Below are 16,586 nucleotides of genomic sequence, written 5' to 3'. Positions count from 1 at the left end.
TGCAGGAAGGCTGTGGGGACGAGGCGGGTGGGAGCCTGTTTCAATTGTTTGGGGAATGGAAGAGGCTCGTTCTGCAGCTGATGCAGCCCAGCGGAGCTCACTGTGTGCAGGGAGATTTCCCACTGCTGATGCTTCCCCCGGAACAGCAGAACCTGGAGGCTTTCTGAATCGGTGGCATTTTTGTGGCAGGGCTGGGTCTAGTGGCCGGCCCTTGGGATGGAGGCTTGCCTGGAGCATGGGATGTGCATCACCTGCCTGGGACAATACTGGGGGAGAAATACGCAGGTTTTGGGATCTGGCCACGGTGGAATGGTCCAGAGGGGTCAGAGGGTCTCTCATCCAATACAAGCTGAAAACCAGTGCATTTAGGGGCAGGAGGGTTCCCACCCAGTTCTCTCCAGGCAGGGGTGAATCTCTCACCTACTCCCATGTGAGCCCAGGAAAATGAATCACCAAAAATGAAAGGAAGCAAAGAAAGCAAGAAAAAAAAAAAAAAAAAAAAAAAGATTAAAAAATCCCTCCCCAAAGCCGCCTTCCAGAGGGTTGGGCAAAAGATAAAAGCTCTCGGAGGAGCCGGGACTCCTCCTCTCCCACCACCGACCTCTCATTTAAATGTCTGTGTGCAGGCTGCAGCCGTCACTGCCTCGGCGGCCGCCCCGGGAGCCCCCCGCCAGCCCCCCGGCCGTGCCCCCGGGGCCGATGCCCACGCAAAGCATGGGCAGAGAGCCGGCCTTCAGCAGCCTGGGGTGACACGGCCCCGGGCAGGACGGAGCGGTGCCGGGGGCTCCGGGACATCCCACTGCAGAGCATGCGAGAGCCCCCGAGGCGCTGAGCCGAGCAGCGCCGGCCGGGGCGGGGAGGAGCGGCCAGCGGGGGGGTCCCGGTGGATGGACCCGCCAGGGCAGGCCCCCGATGTCGGCGCCACTGCTGCTCTGGGTCGTTCTGCTCCGCTGGGCCAGCGGCGGGGGCTTCATCCGGGGAGGCAGGACGTGGCAGCACTGCACAGGTAGGAGCGGAGGGCGGCGGGCAGCACCAGGGGCAAGGGTTCACCTGCTGGGAAACTGCTCTACTCCCACGGCTGGGATGCTCCCTAAATGCCAGGCAAACCCCAGAAGGTGTGCTCTGTCCCGTGTGGGTCAGCCTCTCGCTGGCAGCCCAGCCCCAGTGTTTCAGTGCTCAGTGTCCACTCAAGTGCACCGAGTGACAATGATGCCTCAGGGGCTGCAGGCTGCCAGCACCCGTGGATGGTGGCAGGGTGTGGGGTCATTCCTGTGCCTGCAGCCCCCACAGTGCCAACGAGAGAGCAACCAGCCCTCTGGGAGCTGTGGGGAGAGCTGGGTCTGTCCCTGTTGCACAGGCGTTGTCCCAGGTTCTGCTGGAGGCAGAGGGAGGGCAGGGGAAGGACTGGAAGAAGGAGAAGAGAGCCGTGAAGTCCCCCTGGAAAGTCCCTCCTGCCCGGACTCTTCTGTGCTCTGACAGGCACAACCCCCACCCTCTCGCAGCAAAAGTTTCCGTCCCACCGTCCCCGGCCGGGAGCCGGCAGCTCCAGTGTCATTTCCCGAGCCAAAGGGGATCCCCGAGCCCTGGCTCTGCCATCCCATCCCCGTGCCTGTGCTGGGTGGGCAGCGAAGCCTGAGCTCAGTTTTTGGGGCCGCTTGGGCCCCAGCTCTGTGTGCTCAGGCCTTGTCCCAGTTTGATGGCAATTGTATTTGCTTTTTGTTACAGCCCAGATGATGTGAGAAGAAAACCAGGGAGAGATTGGAGAGTTTCTGCCCACTGCCTCTTCCCTGAGGTGCTCCAATCTCTCTGGGAATGTCCCTGCTGTCCCCAAGCAGCCTTGGCTGGAGGGATCCTGGGGGTGCTGAGGCTCCAGCATCATCCTGGGGACCCCAGCACGAGGCCCCCTGACACCACCTGAGCTGCCCAAGCTGGGCTGGAGCACCCCAGCTGCTCTGCCAGCCTTAGCAGTGAAGGATGCGGGAGGCAGATCTTTGGATTTAGGCATTTGGGTTTGGTCTTAGGGCTTGGCCCCTTCCTGGCCCACAACCTCCAGCCCCAGCTGAGCTCTCCCCATCTCATCCTCACTGCCTCAGGGGCAACTGGGGGCTCCTAAATCCCCCTGCAAATCCAAGCCTGAGTTCAGCTTGTACTTTTTGCAGGGAAAAACAGGAACTGGCCGTTGCCCAAGTGATACATTTCTGAAATAAGCGATTCCAGTTAAAACTCCCCCACCAGGACTTTGCTTTAGGAACAGCTTAAACCAGCAGTGGGGCGGGCAGGGGGCACACAGAGCTGCCAGGGTGGGAAGGACCTCACCCATCTCCCTGCTCTGGTCTGGATGGAGCCACATGAGCAGATTCCTCCTTGCTCTGCCCACCTGGAACTGGGCTGGCCAGGCGCGTCTGGAGGAAGCGCTTCCCTTCTCCAGCTGGTTTGGATTCAGACACACAGCCCGGCCTCGCTCGCAGCTCCCTCCTTCCCAGCCCTCCCGCTGTGCCCCAGCAGCCCGGACTTATTAGTACAAATTGGAGCTAAAAGCCAGGTCCCAGCGGGGTGGGACGGAATCAGGTATGTTGTAATGTAGCCGAGTGCTGCTTCATGTCTTGGGCACCATCTCCCTTCTCTGCCAGAAAAGCATTCAAAAATAAAACCAGGAGGGTCCAAGGCCAGGAAGGTCGGAGAAGTCCCCACAGCTGCCGCAGCCCTTCCTGTGCCGAGATCTTGGACCCGGCAGTGTTCCTGGGGTGGCACTTTCTGGTGCTCTTGTGCCGTGTGCTCTCACCGGGCGATGCCCTGGGGCTGGGCACGGCGTTCTCTTCTCTGGGGAGAGGGTAATTATTTATAATGAGTGGTTTTGGTGCCTGCTGGGAGAGTGCGTGTGTGCAATCAGGGCTGGGTTGGGAGAGCCTGAACGGGACTGGAGCTGGGGTGGAGCTGTCCCCCCCACCCTGTGGACAGAGATGGGGACAGGTGGCTGCCTTGAGAGCAAGTCTGTGGTACCGGATCCCTGCCTGCTCTCCGGGCTCCGGCTGCGGCTGCTGGTGCCGGTGGATCCCGAGGGAGCTGCTGGCAGCTTGGGGCTGCCTGGCTGGCAGGTCTCAGCTCCAGTGTCAGCATTTAGAGCTGCATCAGCGAGATGGTTCTGCACACTTGGTGCTCCTGCTGTGGCGATGGAGATGCCAACCTTGTGTCTGAACGGCAAATCTTGCCTCTGTCCCCCGGGGCAGACCCCGGGCAAGGGCCGGCAGGCTACTGAGGCACGCCAGCCCATCCTGCTGCTCAGCCAGCGCCGGGGTACCCCCATCCCACAGCGGGACAGGGCGGGATGAATTACTCCGCTGTCTCTTGGCACAGACCTGCGCCCGCTGGACATCCTGTCGGAGGCGGTGCCGGCCGGGGGGCTGGCCCGCGGCATGCGGGTCTTCCAGGTGCAGGGGGTGCGCGGCTTCCAGCTCTCCGCCTCGCGGCCCCGCGCCCTGGGCTTCCCCGCCTCGCGGCTCTTCATCCACTGCGACCGCTTCCCCGAGGAGTTCTCCATCATCGTCACGCTGCGGGCGCTCCGCCGCCCCGCCAAGGTAAGCGCGGCCGGCCGGGCACGGCGCGGGCACGGTGCCCGGCCGGTGCCAGCCCGTGCCCTCCCGCAGAGGAACGAGTACATCTTCACGCTGATGGTGGAGGAGAGCCCCAGCGTCCTGGTGGGGCTGCGCTACGCCCCCGACAAGCTGCACTTCCTCTTCTGGAGCCAGGAGCGCGCCGGCGGCTGGCAGACCCGCGTCACCTTCCCCAACGTGTCCCTCTCCGACAACCAGTGGCACACGCTCGTCCTGGCTGTCTCCGGCCAGTCCTTCTCCTTGACAGTGGACTGCAGCATCCCCAAGGATGTGTAGGTTGGGGCAGCGCTGGGAGGGTAGGGTGATGTTCCTCCATCAGCATCTCCTCTGGCCACCAGTAGATGCTGTGAAATTGTCCTCTTCTGTGAAACCTCTTCTCTGCCCATCCTCAGGGTGGTGGAGACACCATTTCCAGCCTCGCTGTCGGTGAGGAGAGCCAACTTCTACCTGGGCAACAGGCGGAGGAGGAAAGGCGTGTTCACGGTAGGTGCCCCGTGGTGTGGGCTGTCCTGGGGTGCCCAGGTGGGCTCAGGGGTGCTCGTGGCTGGCTGTGGGATGACCCACAGCCCTCTCTCAGTCCCCTGCGCTGGCAGGGCTTGGGCCACACCACAGGAGGCCGAGGTGGCTGTGTGTCCTTCCCATGTGGAGGCACTGCAAGGCAGCTGCTCCAAGCCCTGTGCCAAAGCTCCCCTGACATCAGCTGTTAGATTGCCCCAGCTGGGCATCTGGACAGATGTGCATGAATCCCTTGGACACTTCTGCATCCCAGGAGGGAGGGCAACAAGCAGAAGTCAGGCAGGAAATCCAAGGCACGGATTGCCTGCAGTTCCCATTCTGTGATCTTGCGGGACTTGGTCTCCATCCCTCTGCTCCCACTTTCCCAGGGCTTGCTGAGACAGCTTGTCCTGCTGCCAGGAGCTGATGCCACCCCCCGGATATGCCACGCCGTGAACTTCAAAGTAGCAACGCTCTCTGTCCCCAGTGTCCTCCAGGATGTCCCTGCGAGGCCAGTGAGCAACGAGGTGCTCAAATACCCCTACGGTCAGTGCCCCCACGGCACGGGTTCTGTTGGCCCCCTGCACCTCTGTGAGGAGGGGTCTTTGCATGGGGCTGGGAACAAAGCAGGAGCAGAGGGGAGGAGGGTGTTCCCAGCACTCTCTGTTTCTCAATGTGTGTGTTGGGATTCCTGTCCAAAATCTCCCTGAAAAGACAGGGTGGCCCTGCCTGGGTCCCTGGGCTTGTGTCAGTGGTCCCACACAGGGTTGCTCCAGTCTGTAGCTTCCCAGATTTGTGCTGGGATTCCATTTTCCCCCCTGCCTGATGCCCATCGTCAGGATGAGGCCAGGACATTTGCCCCTCCTGCCTCTCTGCTCCTCCACTGTGTGCACTAAGAGGCTCCTGCCTGGCTCCTCTCCATGCCCAGAGGCTGACATGAAGGTGACCCTGGGGGCCCGGCCACGCTGCTCCAAGCAGGAGAAGGCTCAGTTCTGGTTCAATGCCTCCCGGCGAGGGCTGTACCTCTGCAACGGCAGCACCTGGGTCTCCATGCTGGAAGGTACACCTGGGGAGGTTCTGGCACTCCTGGGGAGAGAAGGAGACCCTTGCAGCAGAGAAGGAGCTGAGATTTGCCCTGGAGACCACTTTGGGATGGGAATCAGCAGCAGTGAGGGACTGGGGTGTCGCCCTGTCTCTCCTCTGCTTGGCCAAGCTTTGCTTTGCTCTCGGTGCCCAAAGCACCTCTGGATTCAAGTGCCTCTGGGGTCCCTCCACCTTCTCCACATTATCTGTCCCTCCTGGGAATTTTCTGTGCAGGATGAGCTCCTGACATGTCTGAGCAGGACAGCTCACCCCACGGAGAGCCATGCTCAGGGTGTTGGGGTGCTGCCCCAGTGCTGAAGCATTTGTGGGATGGATAAAGGGAAACAAGGAAATATCTCAGTTGCCTGAAATACTGGGGGTGATTGGGAGGGTGGCAGACACAGATCTCAGTGTCATCCAGACTCTGGTGGGATGCTTTGTAAGGAAAACAGTGGGAGTACCAAGGTGGGAAAGGCAACCAGTGCCTGGGTTGGATGGGTGTTCTTCAGTAATGACATGGATTTCATCCACTGGCACTCTCCCACTCACTCCAGGCTGTCTTCCCAGGATCCCTGGAGAGGACATGGAGGATGGGATATGTCCCTACTGAACTGTCCTTCCCTTCCCTCCTCTCCCAGCGTTTTTCTTCTGCTAATACCCACAGGGTGGGTTTGGATGAGCCATTTGTTCCCCACAGCAGCTAGCAGTGACTGGACCCCCTATCCTTCCCTGCCTTTGGAAGTCATCAGGATTGGCACGGTGTCCTTGTTTCCCCAAGGAGAGCTCATGCTGGGGTCTTACTGACCTGTGCCCCTTGGTGCCACCAACACTGCCCCTTCTGCCATTTGTCCCTTCCAGTGCCCATCCATCTGCCATCGGGGCCACTCTGGAGGTTTCTGCTCCAATTTCCGCCATGAATTCCATCTTAGTCTTCTCTAACCTCTCCTCCTGTCATCTCCTCCTTGTTCTCTTGAGGATAAATATATCACAATGATCGAAATCCGTGGCATGGGGCTCTTTCCTGGTCCCAGAGGACAGCTCTGCTCTCTGCTGGAGAGCAGGCAGGGCTGGATGGGGCTGGATGTGCTGCAGTCAGCCTCTTACCACCCCTTGGTTTGGCCCTTCACCCCCAGTGGCACCAGGACCTTCATTTGCCCCACAGAGCTCTGCACAGCAGCAGGTGCCACTGAGCCAGCCCTCATAGGGCAGCTCTCCAGCTAAAAATCACCTGATTTTAACCTCATCTCTCTTTTCTTGTGGGCTCCCAGTCCAACACAGGCTGGACTACGTGGAGGAATACCAGAACCTGGTGACCAACTCGGAGACAATGGGCATTGAGGTCTTCACCATCCCAAGGGTGGGACTGTTTGCAGCCATGGCCAACCGGCTCACGCCCCCGGGGTCGGCCATCTACAGGTGGACCGACGGGAAGTTTGTGCACTACCAGAACATCCCCACCTACCAAGCTCAGTCCTGGAAGTATTTCACCATTGGGAAGAAGGTGAGTCTGCCAGGAAGGTGCCCCCGTGTCTCAGTACATTAAACTGCAGTTGTCCAACACTGGATTCTCTGAAGCCCGGAGTCTTGGGTGTGGTTTAGAGAGTGTAGGTAACTGCATCTCAGAGATCTGCCTGTGGTCTTAAAGAGCCATCAGGGCCTGCAGTTCCCTCTCGAGACCCGCTGAGTCCAACCTGCTGCATTTTTAAACTCTCTTGCTTTTAAATTATTCCAGCACTTCAGAGCTACCTCTTCTCCCCTGGGCAATCTGCAGACAGGATTTGCCTGGCTCCTACTCCCTGGGAAGCTACTTATCACTTTGGAGGAACCCCAGGAAAGCCATCTGCTGAGAGCCAGCTGCGTGCAAGGCTCCCAGGGAAGCTGGGATTGTTCCCCCTCTGTCGCAACCCATTCTGGCTTTGTCCCCAGGGTCTTTCTCTTCCCACTGAAGCTGTTTCTGGAGATGCCCCAAAGGGGCTCCCTGGGCTGGTGCTTGCAGAGAGAGCAGAGCTGGGGATTCACCTTTTGTGGGGGGACAGGGGGACAGCCCAGCACAGCCCTGTCCTTGGGGGTGGCTGCTCCTTGGCTGAACAAAGCCCTGGTGCTGTACAGGCCAGGAGGCAGGAGACAGCCCCACCGACTCTCCTCTTTGTGGGCTGTGGCCCTGTGCCTCTTGGTGGCCCAAACTGGGGCATAGTCTTTGCTGCTCCATCTGAAGGACACTGGAGTGGCACAGAGCCAGCATGACAGAGCTTGGATGTGCTCTCTGCCTTGCACTTGGGCATCTCTGCTGCACCACTCTTGTCTCTTACACTTTCACAGGGGTTTCTTGGTATGGAAAATGTTTTGTCTCAAGGAATTGTTACCATTATTGTCATTGTTATCATTATCATACCTGCCCTTTTTTGTTTGAACCACCTTTGCTTACAGGAGGGTTTTTCAGCTGAACCTCCCTCCTTCCCCAGTGCATTTCATGTCCAAGCTCCCCATTCCTGGGGCTGGAGGGCATGAGTGCAGATATCTCAGCTCTCCCTCTCCTTGTCTAAGAGCTCCTGGCTGCCAGTTGTGCCCCTGCCATGCACAAGGACCCCCACAGGCCACTGGGTCCCTGTCCCCACTTTGTGTTGCTTGGGGACAGCTCAAGGACCCCAGCCAGGACCATCATGTCCCACACCAGCCACCTCCATCCCCTGCCCTCCGTCCCACTTCCCCCTGCATTTTCTTGCCCATGTTCCTTTGAGAGGAGAAAGCCAAGCCGTCCTGGCTTTTCCTTTTCCAGATCTTCCTGGCAGTGGCGAATTTTGAGCAGAATGAGAGGGGTCAGGAGTTCTCTGTAATATTCAAGTGGAGCCGCAGGAAAGCGAAGTTCATCACGCACCAGCGGATCGCCACGCACAGCGCCAGGGACTGGGAGGCCTTTGTCATCGAGGGAGAGGCTTTCCTCGCTGTGGTCAACCACAGAGAAGGTAGCCAGCCCTCAGTGCTCCCTGCAGGGTGGTGTCTGGGGCCCTGGCAGGTGGAACGGAGTGCAGTTTACCCAGCTGTGAGCACACAGCTGCCAGCCTGGGGTCCCCCAGGACACCCAAAGCCTTGAGAGGAGAGAAAAGCTTCTGGGGAAGTGGCTGACACAGGCACCCTCTGGGTTTCTGATTGCAGGGGACAAGGACAGGAGTGAGGATGGTGTCTGTGCTGAATCTTTCTGCTTCTTTTCATTTTTATCCCCAATACTATGTGGTGGTGGTGCCACAGGTTGAGCCTTTTGTGAAGCCAAATCCTCGGCCTTGTGGGCACGCAGGAAACTGAGTGAGAGCCAGCTGACATCCCTCCCTGGATACTCTTTAGACATGATCCAGCCTCATTCCCCTCCCCAGGGAGTTGTTCTGGATTGGGATGTGCACCCCTTGGTTGACAGCACAGCCCTGGCTCTCTGGGATGCTCCCAGCTGGGTTCAGATGATGGCCAGTGGCTCCTTCCCTGCCATCAGGGCTGCCTCGGGGGCATCAGCGCCACTGGCACCAGGCTCAGAGCTGGCAGCAGGTTCCTTGGCACCTGTGGGCTGGGCTGGAAAGTTCTTGTGTCACCTGCTGGACTCCATCAGGGCCAGTTTGGATGAGACCTTCCCTTGTGGCAGTGTGGTCCCTTTGCCAGCCATGCACATCACACAGGGGTTAAGACCATCATGGCCAAGCCAAACTGGGGATGTTTCCCTTAGAGGGGACTGGAGGTTCAGTCCCTGAGGAGCTGCCACTTGCCCATGTGGCCATTCCCACTCTTCCTGCAGCCTTTCTTTGCCCAAGTCCCTGTTGCAATGAGGATTTAAAGCCTGCTGGGTCTCACACAGGCATGAGGTGGAGATACTTGAGCAGAGCCCAGGAGCTGGACGGAGCATGTGCTTTAGGGCAGGGGGGGAGCCCCAAATGTAGGGAGCTTAGGGATGTAGGCACACAGTTTGTGGTGAGTGGGAGTGGGGCTGAGCCTCATCCCCAGTGGGCACAGCTGTGAGAAGCAGTGAGCAGCACTGACAGCAATGAGCCATGGGGTGCCCAGGGGCACTGACCAACCTCCAAAGGGAACAGAGGGCACACAGGGGCACTGCATGAACGTGAGGGGATAAAAGGCTGGGCTAAAGAATAAGAAGGGCAGACACTTGAAGCCTTCTGGAGTGGTGTGTTACTCTGCATGGGTTGAAGCTTTCTGAAATTGTGTGGTGATCCTCTGTGTATCGTGACTGTCTCAACTGTGACATGTGCTGTGGCATAGGGACACAGCTGGGACTGGCCCTGCTACACAGGGCCACCCTGTGGGACAGCCAGCAGAGCTTGTCCAAACTGGGATGCTGGCAGAAAGCCTCTGGAGTGCTGCTTGTGTGGGGATAAAGCTCCTGCCTGTCCCTCCTCTGCCAGGGCTGCCACAAAGCTGCTGCTATGCACCTGGGACAAGCTGTGGCTTGGTGTGTTCCATGGGATGGAGACACTAGGTGGGGATGGAGGGGCCTTTTAGGTAGGGATGGAGGTGGTAGAATCTCTTTGGCTACTTCCTGGGGAGCAACAGGTCACTTGCAAACAGCCTCATGACCTGCTGGTAAATATTCATGTAACTGAGCCTACTTCAGGGTCTTGTTTTGTCCACAAAGCAGGAATTGCTTTCCCTCATGGCGCACATCTGTCTCCCCCAGGGAACAACCACAACATAGACAGTGTGATATACAGGTGGAACCCCAGGACAGGGCTGTTTGAAACCAACCAGACCATTCCTACCTCTGGAGCCTACGACTGGGAATTCTTCACCATTGGACCATATTCCTTCCTGGCTGTAGCTAACACATTCAATGGCACGTCCACTAAGATCCACTCACACATCTACATCTGGCTCAGTGGCTCTTTCCAGCTCTTCCAGTCTATCCTGGTAAGGCTTGGCCACTGCTCCTCAGTCCCCCCTCTGTGTTTGGACAGGGCAGCCACATCCAGCTTCTCATGGCCTCCTTCCCCACAGACATTTGGTGCAGCTGACTGGGAGGTTTTTCACATTGGGGACAGAGTCTTTCTGGCTGTTGCCAACAGCCACAGCTATGACAGCGGGACGCCAGCACCCTCCAACTTCTATGCCATCAACTCCACCATCTATGAGCTGAACATCACAGCCCAGATGTTTGTTAAATTCCAGGACCTTCTCACCTACAGGTACCTGTGCAGGGATTCAGGGTGCTCCTTGGTCTGTGTCCTTTCCCTGAGCAACCCAAAGGTCTCATAGAATCCCAGAATGGTTTGGGTGGGAAGAGACCTTAAAGCCCATCTCATTCCACCCCCTGCCGTGGGCAGGGACACCTTCCACTAGCCCAGGTTGCTCCAAGCCCCATCCAACCTGGCCTTGGACACTTCCAGGGATGGGATGGCCACAGCTGCTCTGGGCACCCTGTGCCAGGGCCTCTCCTCTTTCAGTTTAAAACTACACTTGCTTGTGCCCTGGAGGGTTTCTGCAGGCTTCACACTCCTATGGACTGAGACTGGTGGGGAGGGTGATGGGTGATGGCTCCTTGGCACCAAATCCCAGTGGAAGCTGGGAGAAGGGCCTAGATTTGGGAATGAGGGTGGATTTCTTTCAGGAATAGCCTGGGAAGAGCAGGGTTTTCTGTGTGTCCTCAGGGTGTTAGAGATTGGGGGGGGGGGTAGACACACAGTTCCTCCTTCAGCTGGCCACACAGGGGTCATCTCACCTGCCCCTCTGCTCATTTCATCCCCAGTGCCCTGGACTGGGAGTTCTTCTCGGTGGGAGACGACTCTTTCCTGGTGGTAGCGAACTCCTTCGATGGCTTCACCTTCTCTGTTAACAGCATTATCTACAGGTACTGCAGAGGGCAGGGATGGGGGCTCGGGGGCTGCTCCCAGCAGGAATGACCCTGCACGGGCACAGCCTGGTAAAACTGCCCAGAGGGGATGGGGAGGAGTGTTCCCTGTTTTCGGGAGGAGTGTTCCCTGTTTTCGGGAGGAATGTTCCCTGTTTTCAGGAGGAGTGTTCCCTGTTTTCAGGCAGGAATGGGAAGCCCCAGTGAGGGCTGTCCCAGCCTGAACCACAGCAGGGAGATGGGAGATGGCAGCCCCATGGCTCAGCTTCCCTGCCCATCCCGGGTGCCCACCTCACTTCCCAGGAGCTAACTGTCTTCCCTGTGCAGGTGGCAAGGCTACGAAGGCTTCGTGGCAGCCCACCACCTCCCCACGGTCGGCTGTAGAGACTGGGAGGCGTTTCACACCGCTGAGGGCTCCTACCTGTTCTACTCCAGCGCGAAGGAGCCGCTTTCCAAGGTGCTCAAGCTGAAAACCACCTGAGGCAGCTGAGACACGCTCAGCTCATCACCAGGACCAGAGCAAGCTGGGCAGCCAGGTGAAGATGGACCGCAGAGCCCAGGAATGGCTGCAGCATCAGCTGGGCAGTGGCTGGCTGTACGCTCTGCAGGAAGGGAGGAGGAGGAGGGGGGAGCTCCAGGCTCCCTGCAGCCTTGTCCAGGGGTTGTTTCTCCTGGGAAAGCTCTGCCACCATGCTCCAGAGCCAGGTCCTACCCAAGGTTCCTGGAGGCCAGGTGCATCCCCTGGCTTACCAGGACCATGATGCTTGGCAATTTCCAGTCCCCAGGAGGGACCCAGAGCTGCCAGTAGCTGTGGCCAAAGCTTGCACAAAGCCAGGGAAGGAAGAGACAGAGCAGAGCGCGAGCTGCTGGGATGGGTGCATGGCAGAGGGGAGTAAACACGTGAGAAATGGCAGAAAAAAAGCATGTCCAGGCTTGGCTCTGTCTGCCTGGGGCTGTGATGTTCCCGAGGACCATCTGGTTTGACATTGCAGCCATTCTTCGTGTCACCTTCATACCACTGCCACAGGTGCCTACCCACCCACTCTGCCATGGCTGGGTTGGGCCTCCCTCAACAAGTGTTGTGTGTGTTGTACAGGCCTGTTGTGTGTTCAAGGGCCAGTGCTGGTCCTTGCTGGCCAATGCACCTTTGCCTGGGGTTAGGGACCCCTGAAAAAACCTGCTTTGCATTTGGACCCATCCAGCTACCACGGGAATGGGGAAAACCCAAACCTGCTTCAGGTGAAACTGTGGCCTCTTTTCTTTTCCTCACCTTTGCTGGGGGACTCTCTTGCTTAACCAGAGCTCTAATAAACTGTGTGCACCCAGCCTTTCTCCCACATGGGTAACCCAGCTGCCCTGCCCATGGCAGAGGCATCCCTTCACCCAGCAAGTCACCCCTGAATGTCCATGGCCATAGGTAACCCAGTGAGGACAAGGTGGCCCTGAGCACAGGAGTGTGCTGGGGTGAGGGGGTGCCCCTCTGTTCCCCCCACCCAGGACCCACTGCCTCACCTGAGTGTCCCAGAGCACCTCTCAGCCTTCCCCAGAGCCAGGTTTCCTGCTGAGCTGGGCCACCCACCCTGGCACTGGGGAGTACTCCGGAGGTGCCAGCCCCATCAAGAAGGGCTGGCGGTCACAGCCTGAGCCTTCCCAGGGTCCAGACCTGCAGGGTGAGCCTCTGCATCCCTCTCTCCTCTCCCTGTTCAGTGCAGCTGCAGCTGGCTCTGCTAGGAAAGACCATTTCTCCCTTGTGAGAAAACGGAGAATTTGATTTGCTTCCATCACTGAGCTGTGAGCAGCAACTCTAATTCAGCCCTGGGGAAGGGCAAGATAAGGCAAGACCAGATGTATTTGGGGAGCTGGTCCCTGCTGGAGATTCAGCTGAGGGTGGGAGGGGCACCTAATGGGAGTTGTGCTGGTACATTGAATTTTAAGTTGGTCTGCTTTGGGAGAGATTGAATTAGGATAAGCCCCACAAGCACCAGGAGCACCACCACCCTCCATGGACACTCATTTCCCAGCACAGCACAAACCCTCAGGGCTTTTCCTAAGTGCAGGCCTTTATTGAGGAAACAGAGGTTTTGGAGTTTCCCCCGTGTTGCTGGAGGCAGGCAGAGGCTGCCAAGGTACCCAGGGCCTTGGGGAGGATGTCCTGCCCTTGGCAAGGCTGATGCCCCACTGGAGCCAAGATGGGGTGACCCCTCTGCAGTGACCCTCTGCACCCCAGGGACCTCCTGGTCCCACAACCCGTCTTTCCCCACATTTCTCCCCGCAAGGGACTTGTTCTCTCCCCAGCCACAAGCACGTGACTGGGGCTGCATTCCCTGTGAGCCCAGCTCTGGTCGGGAAAAAGGGTCTGGCTGGGGCTGTTTGTCCCCAGAACCTGGTCACCATGGACAGGCCCACATGGGGTGTCCCTGGCATCCCTCCCCCATGTCATTTGCTCACGCTCAGTCCAGTGTTGCTGGGGAGGGGAGATCGGTGGCACTTGGCTGAAGAAAGCACTGGAGAACCCCGCCGAGAAGCTTTGATGCCCACCAGGTGGCCTCCGGCTCCCTGCGAAGAAGCCTGAAGCTGGCAGGCCAGCCCTGCACTACAGGGCGGTGCTGGTGCTCTCTGCAGGCACCGGGGCGCTCGGCAGGGGCCCCAGGTAGTCCCGGTGCCTGCAGGAGTCCTCCCGGTTGTGCCGCACGTAGCAGATGACGTAGACGATGACCATGGCGAACCAGCCGAACATGGTGATGAACATGGCCACGTCCGTGGTCCTCTGCCGCACGCTGCAGAAGTTGACGCCGGCATCCAGGACCTGCAGCAGCGGCTTGCCCACGTATTCCTCCCGCGGGGCCGTGTGGCAGGTGATGTCCTGGACGGAGTCGAGGTCCAGCCGTGCCTCCCACAGCACCTCCTGCAAGGCGCACTCGCAGTGCCAGGGGTTGTTGGCCAGCCGGAGCTTGGCATTGAGTGCCAGCAGGGCCTCCTTGGGAATGCTGCGGATGCGGTTGCTGGAGAGGTCGAGGCTCCGCAGCCCGGCTGCCACGCCTTTGAAAGCTGCCCTGTCGATCTTCTCAATGGCATTCCTGGAGAGGTCAATTTCCTCCAGGTGGGAGAGGTGCCTGAAGGCATTGCCGGGGATCCTGGTTATGCTGTTGGCATCCAGCTTGAGGAACACCACATCTCTGGGGATGTCCTTGGGGATCTCCTCCAGGTGCTGGGAGCTGCAGAGGACAGCCTTGGCCCCTGCCCGCTGCGTGCACTGGCAGCTGGGGGGGCAGGAGCTGCCCCAGGGGATGCAGAGCAGGAGGCAGAAGAAAGCCTGGGCCACGCTGGTGGCTGGCGTGGTGGCAGTGGTGGTGAGGGTCATCTTGCAGGCAGCCAGCTCAGCATGGCCGCTGGCAGCTCCCCGGGCGTGGCAGCAGCTCCTGGGCAGCAGGACGGCCCCTCGGCGTTCCTGCGAGGCCTCTCCCGTGGCTGAAGGGAAGCTGTGGGTGGAGGGGATGTGACACGGCGTTATTTCCTGGAACACCGGGTATGGCTCATGTGTGATGTGCCCTGGCAAAGGAGTGAGAGGCTGGGCTCATGAGACTGGAGAACGAGGGTGGAGTGACACTGGCTGTCTTTTCCAGGACAGCTTAATATGGATTAATTAGAAATAGAAACCCCAGTTCCCCTATCCCTGTCTCTGCAGAGACCACCCAGGTGGACAAAGGGAGCTGCGAGATGGGGTGTGGAGATGGGCCTGGAGCCTCTGCCCCATCCTGCTGCCTGTTTCCAGGGGGGATGCAATACTTTGCTGTTGGAGAGCAGCAGCAGTAAATTCCTATCTCACCAACCCTGAGTGTTTAAAAAAAATGATGAGTCAGACTCCAAGGATCATCAGACTGATTTAATCACCACCAGGGTTTTAAATAACAAGATGTTATTACTCTTTCCCTTCCCTTCCCTTCTGGTCTGTCAGCTGGTACAAGCCAGGTTTCCAGGAGTTTCAATAAAGAAGTGTTTGGAGGTGAGTTTGTTTTTTAAAGTAAACAAAGAGTGTGATTTGATAGCCTGACTCTGGGGGTGGGAGGTGAAGGGAGGAGCCACTGCCTAGCACAGTAAAAGGGGTGATGTAGGAGCCCCAAAGGACACCCCAGTGCTGAAAGGGGCAAGGCAGGAGGTGAAGCAGGTGGGACACCTTTCCTCTGCCTTTGGTGCTGCTCATGTCCCTTCTATCTTGGGCAGCCTGGGAGAAGAGATCCTCATGGAGGGGTGGTCTGGGAGGCCGAGGGAACCTTTCTCATGGGAATTAAATGTCCCATGTGATGTCATTATGGGCACCAAGTTGTTGTCCCTCTGGTACCAGAATCCTTCTGCCAATGGCATTCCCTGGTAACAGCAGCATCTCTCAGGTGTGCCCATGCTCAGGGTACCACAGAGGCATGCTCACACCTGAGGGATGCTCATACCCGAGGGATGCTCATACCTGAAGGACGCTGTCTGCAGCTTTGCCTGCAGCCCTGCCCACAGCAGTGGATTCTGCCGGGGAGATGAAGTTGGGCTTCCCGGGAATCCCTCTGGCCCTGCAAAATCTACCGGGCTCTGCCAGCTCCGTCTCTCCGGGGGAACAAGGACGCATTATGCGCTGCCGGTTCCCACCGCGTGGAAGGGCTCCGGGGGGCCCTCAGGAGTCGCAGCCTCCCCGGACCCCGGGAGTGTGCGGGGGTGATGCTCAGCCCGCGGGCCGGGGACCCGGGACTCCTCCGCGCAGCACCGCCGATCCCCCCTGCCCCCGCTGCCCCGGAGCCCGGGGGTCGCTTACCGGCTCGGCCAGGGCGGCTTTGCTTCGCTCGGGCTCTAGGTGCGGTGCCGGTGCCGGTGCCGCTCGGCCCCACCTGTTGCTGCGGCCGCTCCCGCGGCGCCCCGGGCCGGGCGGTCCCGCCGCGGGCGGTGCGGGGGCGGTGCGGGGACGGGGGCGGTGCGGGGGAGCGGGAGCGGGGGGAGCAGGGTGGTGGGACAGCCAGGCTGCATCCCCAGGGGCTGCGGGAGAGTGGCCGCGCGGAGTCCAGCGTGCAGAAATTGAGTGCCGCTAATGAGATTTCCGCAATTTTTTTGGAGGCTGCGGTCCGGGCTGCGAGTCTAGAAGCTTCATCAGCTGCTGTAAGGCACGATCGTCCCTCCCCGGCCGTGCCTGGAGGTGACCAGGAGCAGACATCAGTCCAGGAGCAATGGGAGAAGGTGCCGTGCCAGCACTTTGGAGCACAGCTCCCACATCAACGCTAAACGGGTCCAGTCATCTCGAGCACCCCAGTGTGCTGCAAGGTGTTCCTGCCCGTGGCAGGGGGCTTGAAATGAAAGGATCACTGAAGTCCCTTCCAACCCAAACCGTTCTGTGATTCAGTCATCCATGGGGGTGAGTCTGCAGGCAAAGTGAGTTTGTACAACAAGATTGGGGTGGGAATTTGGCTTATCCTGGAAGCGTGCTCTGAGCATGGCCTCCACAAACAGCCTGCATGGCCTCCAGGAACGGCTCCTGGTTAAGCAGCTGTAAGACAGCACCAGCCTGCAGTGTTTAATACATG

General features: G+C 59.0%; 2 protein-coding genes across 3 annotated transcripts; one reads left to right on the top strand and one right to left on the bottom strand.

Annotated features, from left to right (window-relative positions):
• The first annotated feature begins 636 nt into the window (after positions 1-636).
• TSPEAR (thrombospondin type laminin G domain and EAR repeats) lies at positions 637-12,353 on the top strand. Of its 2 annotated transcripts, XM_053986438.1 has the most exons (12): positions 637-1,006; positions 3,355-3,575; positions 3,645-3,883; positions 4,004-4,094; positions 4,496-4,652; positions 5,035-5,166; positions 6,458-6,690; positions 7,966-8,152; positions 9,862-10,091; positions 10,179-10,366; positions 10,927-11,028; positions 11,356-12,353. In XM_053986438.1, exons 1-12 carry the CDS (start codon positions 913-915, stop codon positions 11,507-11,509), a joined length of 2,028 nt encoding a protein of 675 aa, XP_053842413.1. In that variant the 5' UTR covers positions 637-912; the 3' UTR covers positions 11,510-12,353. The 2 variants fall into 2 exon arrangements, with proteins under 2 accessions (XP_053842413.1, XP_053842414.1); XM_053986439.1 differs by lacking the exon at positions 5,035-5,166.
• Positions 12,354-13,078: 725 nt separating this feature from the next.
• Positions 13,079-15,926, bottom strand: LRRC3 (leucine rich repeat containing 3). The gene is made up of 2 exons (XM_053986440.1): positions 15,827-15,926; positions 13,079-14,507 (listed from the first exon to the last, which is right to left on the bottom strand). Exon 2 carries the CDS (start codon positions 14,387-14,389, stop codon positions 13,622-13,624), a length of 768 nt encoding a protein of 255 aa, XP_053842415.1. The 5' UTR covers positions 14,390-14,507; positions 15,827-15,926; the 3' UTR covers positions 13,079-13,621.
• Between the last annotated feature and the right edge of the window lie 660 nt (positions 15,927-16,586).

The sequence above is a fragment of the Vidua macroura genome, chromosome 10, assembly GCF_024509145.1.
Source record: "Vidua macroura isolate BioBank_ID:100142 chromosome 10, ASM2450914v1, whole genome shotgun sequence".
Lineage (NCBI taxonomy): Eukaryota > Metazoa > Chordata > Aves > Passeriformes > Viduidae > Vidua > Vidua macroura.
This window is presented reverse-complemented; position numbering and strand designations above follow the sequence as displayed.